Genomic DNA, 10,350 nt, shown 5'->3' on the forward strand with positions numbered 1-10,350 from the left:
AGACTAGTGGTTCCAAGAGAGGGGGTGGGCCAGTATCTTGCTACCTCCTTACCCCAGGGGACCTGGCTAGTAAAGTCCCTAAGCAAAGGGGGGCCTAGCTCATCCTGCCTCCTTCCCTCACCTGGGCAAGGGCACGTCCCACGGGGCGGGGATGAGGCTGCAATCTCCAGGGGAATGGCCCAAGGTTACCGCCTTCTCCATGGCTGAAACGCCTCACCCGCTGGTCTGGTGGGAAGGGGGCGGGGCCTCATCTGACTCCTCCTCCTTGCCTGGTTGCAGGGGTGGGACCTCATCACGTCTGCTCTTCCCCCCAACACCTGGGCAGGGCAGTCTCACAGGAGGGTGGGGGGGAAAAGGTGGGGCCTCATCTTGAGGCGTCCTCCTTTCCTGGGTGGGGATGTCCCAGGGGAGGGGTGAGGCCTGATCAGGACTCCTCCTCCATGCTGAAGCTGCTGCGGCGACTGCTGGCCTTGGAGACAGCGGGGGAGACCGACGAGAGCAGGGGGTCAGAGGCAGCCCGCAGTGGGGACAGGGCGCCCGACAGTCCCCCCGCCAGCCCTTCCTCCTCCTCCTCCATCAGAATGTCCTCCAGCCCCAGGTGGAACGGGTCTCCCAGATCCCCCAGGTGGTCGCTGGGAAAGTGCAGGTCCAGAAGGGCATCGGAGGGTGGCGCTGGGGGCTGCTGATGGGGGCCACTCTGGGCAGATCCCCCCGCTGCGTGAAATGCTGCTGTGCCTGGCCTGCCCTCCTCCTCAATGTCCAGCTGCTCTGGCTTGAGGCTGTCAGAGGCTGAAGTTGTGGCCAGGGGGAGCAGCCCCGGGGTGGGAGGTACCGGCAGACCGTGGATCTGTGCCTGCAATTCTAGCTCCTGCGAAAAGTAGGGGGTGGGGGGGCGGGATCAGATGGGGTTCATGGTTCCTCAGAGGCAGAGAAGTCTGATGGTGCCAAGGGCAGGCTGCTGCTCACGGGTTGTGTGACTTGAGGCAAGTTTTGCTTAAAGTCGCTGGGCCTCAAGAGTCCCACTCTGTAAAATGAGTGGAATAACGGTCCCTGCCTCACGGGATCATAGAGAGGGTTACCTTAGCAAATGGAGATAAGGCTCCTGTTGCCGTGCGCTGCACGAGACAAACACCACATACATTAGCCAGTATTCGTCGCTGTTCTCGGTAGAGTTATGATTGCTACTTGTCGTCACTGTCGCGTGAGTTGGGGAAGCCCAGGGATTCCCCCAAGTAGGCCAGGAAATCCCGGCCTGCTCTTCCTCTGCCTCTGCCTGTAGGGAGCCCCCGTCCCCTCTGCCACGGCCTCCTTGTCCCAAACCTGAATTCGGAGCTGCAGACTGCGGTTCGTCTGTTCCAGCGAACGCTGCCGGCTCTCCAGGTCTTTCGAGCGTTGCTGCTCCTTCTGCAACTTGCGGATGTAATCCACAGAGGCTTTCAGGATGGTGCCCTTGTTCCAGCGCATCTCCCTGTAGGGCCCGACGGGAGGAAAGGAGGCAGTGTTGCGTAGGGGGGCTCTCGGGAGCTGACGGGGCAACTGCACCAGCACAGGCCTAGACCAGGAGTTCATGGGTGGGGCATACCTCAAGGGTATGGAATGCCCTTCCCAGATGTTCTGGGGGAAGAGCAGATTCCTGCTCCTAGAACATGCAAAACCACTCCCACCTCAGGGCCTCCAGGCCAGCAGCGCCCTCCGCAGTGGACACTCTTCCCCAGACACCCAGATGGCTCCTGCCTCACCACCAATGTTTGCTTGTCAATCCAGGCCTGCCCTGTGCCCACCCTCCTCACCCTAAGTTGTAACCCTTGCCAACATTCCCCGATCTTCTATTCTTTTTCTAAAGTCACCTCTATGACCAACATGGGGCTTGAACTCACAAACCTGAGGTCAAGAGTCACACACTGGGGAGCCTGGGTGGCTCAGATGGCTAAGCGTTTGCCTTTGGCTCAGGTCACAATCTTCAGGTCCCTTACATCGAGTCTGGCATCTGGCTCCCTGCTCAGCAGGGAGTCTGCTTCTCCCTCTCCCCCTGCTTGTGCTCTATCTCCCTCTCTCTCTCAAATGAATAAATAAAATCTTAAAAAAAAAAAAGTCACACACTCTACTGAGCCAGCCAGGCACGCCCCCATCTTCTCTTTATTTTTCTCCACAACACTCCTCGTAACCACCCAGATTTTATTTATTTATCTTGTTTATGGTCTGTCTGCCTCCACTAAAGTATCAGTTCCAGGAGCTCAGGGATTTTTGTCTGTTTTGTCCCTCTGATATCCTCAAGGCCTAGCACAGTCCCTGACACAAAGCAGCTCGATGCGTCCCTTGAATGAATAATTACGAAGTACTAAATGAACCCAAAATGAGTGCCTATGTCAGATGGGGACCAGATGAGGCACACGGACTGCAATGTCATGCACTTAAAATTGTAGGTTAGGGGCTACAAGGGGCTATGCCCCTAATGCAGGGTCCTGAAAGCTGGATGGACCCGGAGCAGAAATGCCGGGCGCTTCCCACCCAGGAACAGCTTTAGGGGAACAGGGCCCTCATCCCACCTTCTGCCAGCCCAAAGCCCTCCCCCCATCCTAGACTCACGGGTCACTGGACTTTGGGATGAGGGTACCCAGCTCCTTGATCCTGTCGTTAATGTTGAATCGCCGGCGACGCTCGACTTTGGGGGTGGGGTGGGGAGAAGAGTGGGAAAGCGGTCAACAGGCTGAGGAGGGAGGAGGAGCTGGGGATGGGGAGGCTGTTGCAGGGACAGGCCCCCCTCAAGGAAGGCCAGGGCGGGGTGTGAGGCAGGGCTGAAGAGCATGCTGGCAAGGGCACGGGAGCCCACTCACTTAGGTTGTGATTGTCTTTCTTCTGTCGTTCCTTCAAAAGGGCCTTGGCCTCAGTCTCTGGAAGAGAGGTGGGGGCGGCGGGTAGTCAGGACCTCTGGACGTGGGAAAGACAGAGGCAGCACATACGGCTGCCGCTGCCGGGGGTAGGAGCTGGTGGGTGGAGGCAGGGAAGTGACTTTTTTTTTTTAAGTGCTACTTTCATGACTTTTTAAAAAAGAGCCCTGGTGACTGGTGATTTGTTAAACCCAAGACAAGAGGAAATGGGGTGAAAGCTAGCCCATAGGCCATGTGGAAGGAGAGGGCAAACAGCCCCTTTCTGTCTGCTTAAGCCCCTTCCCCCAGCATCAGGCCCACCTGGTTGACAAAGGGCTCACCCGGGGGGTCCAGAATGGGCGCCTGGGGCCAAGACCCTGGCCCTTACCAGAGATCTCCCGTTTGATGTTGGGCAGCTCAGCCGGGCAGGAGTTGCTGACAGTGATGGCTGGCGTTGCCACGCCCTGACTACTGTACACATCAAGCAGATTCCCTGACACAGGCAGCTGGGGGCAGGGAGGGCAAAGAGATGACGGCTCGGAGCAGCCCCAGGCTTGGCCCCGTTCTCAGAACCTGGCCCCCACCCTTCCACACGCTCCACAGATGCCCTAACACAAGGACTGGCTGGCTCAACACAGGGACCCTTCCCTCTTGTTCAAGGGAACTTTGCAGGGCAACTCAGTGGGGAGGACAGGATCATGTGGACCCACCCAGCTTGGTCAGGGGACCGGAGTCTGCTGGACCCTTTCCTTGTGCCCCTGAGTGCCCCCAAATACCTCAGCAACCTAGGAGGCCCCTCTCCCCAACTCTGGGGTTGGCCCTGAGAAGTGCTGGAAAACCACTCCTCCTCAGGTCTTTGTCGGCTACGATGCAACCTTGCAACCTTCCAGCCCGTCAGCCCCTCCTAGCACAGCGTTCCAAGTCGGCATTCTTGGAACACTCCAGCTCAATCTTCTCAGACCTTGGGAAATTGTCATGGTAACATTTTATCCAAAATATGGCCTTTCAGAGAGTTCCAGCCCGATCTCTAGCCTTCAGCCGTGGCTGTTGTGTTCCACCACCTTATCATGTACATGGTCATGCACCGAGCTCCTGACTTCTGGTATCTTCCTACGCATTCCAATCTCTCAGGATTTCTTGTCCAACTATTCAACAAGCACTGCTCTTTTATGCCAGCCTTGATTTTTTGTTCGCTTTCCTTCACCCTCTCCTGGATATACTCCAGGGTAACACACTAAACCCTGAGTAATTAATCCCACCTCTTGATGAGTTATCATCTCTTGAAACCCCTGCTAGTCTGCTGGATCCATGTTAATATAAGGTCCCAGTCCCTAGCTGTGTCCAAATCAATAAAAAGTTCTGATAAGTTGGTGCCATATTTATACATGCTTCTGTCCTTTTGGTGTGTTGGAAGGAAACAAAGCCGCAGCCCCCTTGGTATGTCCCAAAGCAACTTACAGAACTCCTGGAATGTTCCAGAACCAGAATTGTATAATTTATTGGCACATCCCTTGCTCTAGAGAGTTTTACCCACTCTCCACAAGGATCCAGCCTCTTGGCATGGTTCACTGAAAGAGATGTTGTACTTTCCGATCACCCCGAGGTTCAACCATACCGGGTTTTTAAGACTTTTGATATGTTCCAATCGCTACATGGTCTGGCTATATCCCGATGGCCTGAATCTCTTGCTACAAGAGTCCCATTCCTCGGGCCCTCCCACACTGCAGCTTGACTGCCTAGGTATGCCTGATTACCTCCCCGGAGTCCCTGCCCTTGTATCTCTCAGAATCCACCAGGACAACCTCTCCACACAGCCTAACACAAGGTACCAGGGCCCTAGTGTGCTCTCTTCTCATCCCCATGGCCTCCTTCACTATCTTCGTACAATCCAAAGTAAGGGTCTTATATACACAGCCAGCCTGGGTGTCGCATTAGGGACAGAGGGATGCGACTAAGCGTCAGCCAGCCTCCCATCTCAGGGCCTCACCGTGCTGGGAAGCTGCAGCCCTGCGGTGCCTCCGGGCAGATAGCTGAGCATCTCATCATTGTAACTGGATTCCAGGCTGATGATCTCATCAATGACATCGTCAATCTGAGGGAAGAAGGGAATACGGACGAGGGTTAGAGGAAGCTGGATGACGGGGAGTGTGGTAAGGTTGTCTGCAGCTACTGACCTCCTTCTCTGAGCTGGACCCAATAGTGAGGAGGGCCATGGGGCTATTGGGGGCGCTGCCTGTGGGGCCAGCAGCATGGGCAGCCTCGGGCGCTGGTAGCGGCTGGGCGCCAGCAGCTCCCGGTGGTGGCGTGAGGGCCTGGGAAGCCAGCTTGGGGCCGAGTGTGGTGGACAGGTACTGTTTCACCTGCTGCCGGCGTGCCTGCTGGAGGTGGTAGCGCGTCGGGTTCTCTAGGTGGGTCTGCACCTGCGGGAAGGGGGCAAGGAGGGGTGGAAGGGGACAAGGTAGGATGGGCTGACTCTGTGCCCCAGGCTGACCCTCAGAGGTCACCTGTTTCTAGGCTCAGGCCAGCAAACCCAGCCCAGAATCAGAAACCCCTCCTACCTCCCCCAATACTGGGAAGTCTCCCAGAGACCCAAACTCTCTTTCTCAGAAATCCCTTAGTTCCTGGGGCACCCTGGCACAGGTCCCAAGACTCCCTCTCCAGTCTCTGACATCACCTAGGAGACGTAGAAGCCACACATGGCTTCCCAAGTCACTCCGATGGCCAAACTCCTAATGTATGACATACACAGGAAACTCTTCCTATGAATTTCTTCCTGGGGTTACTTCATAGGAGGCCCTAGGGCCCACTCGAGGCACTCACAACCTTCCAGGGCCCACCCAGACATCCTATGCCTCCTAATAACCCCTCACGGCTGCACGAGAATGCCTTGGAACCCCTAAATGTAACGGGACACTAACACAGCCTATTTGAACAGTAACTGGGACCTTCCTGAGAGCCCCTAGGACCTTGGCCCAAAAGCCACCACAACCACTCCTCAGTCACCGAGACCCCTCCCAGGGCCTCCGGATGTCACCTTACCTTGAGCACCTCCCTGGGCACCTGAGCAGGGGGAGGACGGCCCAGTGTGTGGCCCCCTGCAGAGACGCCCACAACTGAGATGGCAGGAGAGGCAGGGGCAGGGCTGGGGAAGGAAGAGGCTGCGGCCTGTTCCCGTCGCTCACGCCTCTCCTGCTCCTGGGCCTGGGCCCGCATGAGCTGCTGCCGCAGCAAGACCCGCGATGAAGAAGAGGACGACATGGCAGGGGTCCTGGAGCCCCCTGCAGAAGACGATGCAGAGAGTGGAGCTGGGGTGGCTTGCAGTGATATTGGGAGGCTGTGAAATGGGAAATACGGGGCCATAGGTAAGCTAAAAGTCTCGTCCTGAGCCTAAGGAGTCACCGTGGGAGGAAGCGGATGCTGGCATTAGGCCCGTTTTCTGCCTTCAGGGGCCACAACGTGGAGGGGGACACCCAGGAAGCACACCTGCTCAGGGCTCTCTGGGTTCACAGTCTGACAGGGGAGACACTGGGACCAGGCCGAGTCCCAGCCCTTAGAGGTCACAGTCTGGTGGGGGGAAGGTTTAGTCTTCCATCCTTATGGTGAAGGCTGGATCTGGGCCTGTTCAAACACTGAGGAGAGATGCCATTGCTAGGCTGTGTGAGGGGGGTCCATCCTATTTAAAGGAGAGCAGAAGGATGACAAATGGGGGCCATGGCAGTAGGTTAGGGTACAGAGGGCTCTTAAAGCTACATTTGGGGCTGAGGATGGTCAGTTTCTGGTCGTGGGCATCTGGCTACAGGGGCAAGCGCAGGGCCTTCCTCGGCCCCAGCCTGGGCCTCTAGACCCAGGAGCTAGGCAGTCTTGAAAATCTCAGAGATTTCACAATCCTCTCTTCCTGCCCCTCTTCCAGGTCCCCTCCCCTCTCTTAGAGCCCAGGCCGATGACTCAGCACATTTAGACTTCCAAGCTGGGGGAAGAAGAGACCAGCAGGGGTTCCTCAAGGGCTGGGGGGGGCGGTGAGTTTGTTGAGTGGGGAAAGGGGTGAGCAGGGATTGTGGGTACAGCTCCGCCCACCTGGCGGCTGGGCACCCGCAGGCCAACCAAGGCTTCCAGCAATATTTGTGTATGAATGGGTGTTCAGGTTGGGAGGAGGGAGGCAGGGGAGGTCTGGTTCAAGCTAATGGAATCCCAGCGTGGCCACCTGCTTTCCTGTGTGACTTACGCTTTCAGGCCCTTAATTTTACCATCTGGAAAATGCACTCTGCCGAAAGGGTTGCCCTGGCACTGAGGGCCTCTGCCTGTCAAGAGGGGATGGAGGGGCCTGAGGAATTGGGAGGGGAGTCAGGGGAGACAGACCTTGAGCGTAGGGGTAGGGGCTGGCTTTTCAGCTCGTAGAAGCTGTCCGGATCGAGGACGCTTTCTAATTCGATGTCAGCAACAATCCCAGATTCCGGAAGCAAAGAGTTGAGGCTGAGGGTGGAAGGGAGGGAAGGATGATGGTCAGTGAGTATATGGAGAGCTCACTCCCCTCCAAGAGAGAAAGAAAGAGTGGGCAGTGGGAAGGAGAGAGACACACATCAGGGGAGAGGGGAACAGAGTGCAGGCCGCAGAAGAGGCTACTCCTTGGGCACCACCATTGGGAATTCCCAGGTCTTCCTCTCTTCCCACACCCCTCTTCCCTCCCCACTTGCTTTTGCAAGGATTCAAAATAGTAACAGTGCCTGGATCCCAACTCCTCACTCTAACACAATCACGTGTAATAACCTGGGTTGGAGGGAAAAGAGAAGCAAAGAATTTAGGAAGGACAATTCACTTTGCAGGAGTCCTGACCTCGCATTCAGAGTTGTTCCAGCCCCCATACCCCCTCCTGGGGTCCTGGCAGCTGAATGTGAGCCCACGTTGGTCTACACACTTCCAGCACTGTGGGGGCACCCTTCGGCACAACAGTCCATTGTAACACAAACTGAATGCATCACAAAGAACTGGGGTCGATGATTCACTGGACAGAAGGATCCACCATTTTTGCAAATAAGTAACCCCCCCCCAGCCAGAGTTCAGGGGAAGCCAATACACACCCCAAATACAAAATGGAAATATCAAGGGCTCCCCTCATTCCGGTAATTTGGATTTAAAAGAGGGAGCGCTGGGGTGGGTGATCCGCTTCCGCAAGCATTCTTTTCTTGGCGGGAGGAGCCTGTCCAGCGTTCTCCTGGTTTTTTGTGACCGAACACACACACACATACAGGCGCGCGCGCGCGCGCGCACACACACACACACACACACACCTCCCTCTAAAACCAACATCCACTGACACAAAATAAAAAGCTGTACACCCCTCCCTTTCAACTATTCCCACTACTGTGATGAGCCAGGTTGTTTCGAAGGCATCAGAAAATGGGCAAGCATTGGGTGCAAAGGCTCTCACTCAGTCCTCCAGGCCAGGGGCAAGACCCTAGTGTGTAGGGAGCATTCACATGCACGTGAATAGATATGCATCCTGAATCGAGTCAAAGACTTAGAATCCTGAAACGCTGTGGGTGACTTCGCTTAACAAGAACTCTCTCCCGGCTCTGAGGATCTGTCTTCTTCCTTCCTTTCCTCACCCTCAGATGGGGACCTAAAACCACCCAGGAAGTTGAGAAGAGGAAGCTTGGGGAGGTGCTGAGCTCAGCACAATCCCAGGAAGAAAGCAGGCAAAGCCCCATCCCTGCTCACACCCATTGCACTGAAGTTTGAAGAGATGGGCACTGGGGTGGGCAGGGTGAGGATAGAGTGGGCTGGCGCTTACAAGCCTGCTGATTGAAGTGAGGATGTGAAGAAGCCACAGAGGACCCACCCAGGCAGGGATGGTGAACCTGGCCCTCATTCCAGCTCTAGGGACAGATTTGAGATGATGGATTTCCAGGGTCTGACTGTCTGACTGGCAGGGGGAGAAAAAGAATCCAGGCACGCGCAGAGGGTGAGCCAGGCTGGCTGAGAGGCTAGGATGGTTGGCAGCAGGAACGAGACCCTCCTCTGGGTTCCCAAGTAAAGTCTGAGGCCTTCTCCGAGCTAAGAAGTAGGACCATCTCTGTTGCCTCTGTCTGCCTCACTGTCTCCCATTCAAGCCCCTGTGGTGGGTGTGGGAAGAGGGCTTTTCCACTATCCCTGGGATCTGACCCAGCTGGGTGGGTGGGCAGGGGTAAAGTGATTTTTCTGGTCAAGCCTTGACGAATGTTGCTTCTCTTGCTCACTCACACACACACACACAAAGCTGGTCCCACGTAGCATATCTGAGATACCCCCAAATCCCTCCAGATTCCTGTTATCCCCAAACATAGTCAAGCAACCGGCCACGGGGAATCATCCAGCTTCCAAGACAGCACTTCTGTCTTCCAGGACCCCTTCTCTGACACTGAGGGGAAAAGTCCCTTCAGATCAGTGCCTTGCCTGCAGAGTACCCCCCCAAATTCATTCCCCTGACGCCTAACTCAAGGACCCCAAATTCAGCCCCAGTCCCCCAAGTTCAGTTGCCCCAGACCAGGCTCGGGACCAGTCAAGAGCCCCCCAAATTGAAACCAGGCCTCCCTTAAAGCACTTCCATGACTTCTTTAAGCCTCAGTCCAAGCAGGCCACCGGCGGATTCCTTAGGTACCCTCCCAAGACCGGCGCCCCGACGTCCTCCAAGCCTAGGCCGAGGGCCTGCAATCCCAGGCCCGGGATCCCGTTGTCCCCCCCAGATCAGGCCCCCCAGGAACCCCAGTCGGCACTACCGGTCCCAGGCGGCCCCGCACCTGAGCAGCTGGGCCGAGTCGGCTGGCCTGCGCTCCTCCAACAGCACGAACACGGCTCGAGGGCCTTCCGCGCTGGCCTCTACGCCGTCCCGAGCTGGCTCGGCCGCATGAGACATGACGCCCGGCCCCGGGCGAGCCCTGCCAGGCCGGTCGGGCCCCGGCCCGGTCCCCCTAACAAAATAAGAGTCCCCCTCCCCCCGTTCGCCGCCGCCTCCTCCGCTAAGCCATGGAGCGAGCTCTGCGCGGGCGGGCGGCGTCGGGACGATGGGATGGGCCGTGAGTCATCCCCCGCCCTGAACGGACCAACACCCCCCCCCCCTCAACCTAACCCCGGACGACCGCCCTCCTCCCCCTCGTCCTCTTCCCCCTCCTCCCTGGGCTGGGGAAACTCCACAGGAAGTGACCGCACGGTGGATGGACGGCTCGCTGGCCCACCCCCTCTGAGTGAGGCGGCCAATCATCGAGGGGTGGCTCGAGGGCCCGCCCTAAACTACGCCTCCGACACAGAGGGAAAACTCGATTCCGCTGGTCCTCATTCCGAGAAGGACGCATCTAGGCCACGCCCCCAGAGACAGTGGCCAATCAGCGAGACATACTTTGATTAAGCCACGCCCCCTCGCAAGCGATCCCTCCGCAGGATTTTTTCAAGCCGCTCCTTGCGTCCTCTGCGCCTGCGCACCGATGGCCTGTCAGCTCGCAAAGGGTCTCCG

At 57.1% G+C, this 10,350-nt stretch overlaps 1 protein-coding gene across 1 annotated transcript; it reads right to left on the bottom strand.

The window, feature by feature from the left end:
• Positions 1 to 299: 299 nt before the first annotated feature.
• TFE3 (transcription factor binding to IGHM enhancer 3) lies at positions 300 to 9,951 on the bottom strand. Its single transcript, XM_032842942.1, has 10 exons — positions 9,641 to 9,951; positions 7,224 to 7,337; positions 5,907 to 6,201; positions 5,042 to 5,287; positions 4,855 to 4,959; positions 3,256 to 3,373; positions 2,835 to 2,891; positions 2,587 to 2,662; positions 1,321 to 1,468; positions 300 to 868 (listed from the first exon to the last, which is right to left on the bottom strand). The coding sequence occupies exons 1-10, from the start codon at positions 9,754 to 9,756 to the stop codon at positions 425 to 427; spliced, it is 1,719 nt and encodes a 572-aa protein (XP_032698833.1). The 5' UTR covers positions 9,757 to 9,951; the 3' UTR covers positions 300 to 424.
• Between the last annotated feature and the right edge of the window lie 399 nt (positions 9,952 to 10,350).

The sequence above is a fragment of the Lontra canadensis genome, unplaced genomic scaffold (assembly GCF_010015895.1).
Source record: "Lontra canadensis isolate GAN:19392208 unplaced genomic scaffold, GSC_riverotter_1.0 scaffold134, whole genome shotgun sequence".
Classification (NCBI taxonomy): Eukaryota; Metazoa; Chordata; class Mammalia; order Carnivora; family Mustelidae; genus Lontra; species Lontra canadensis.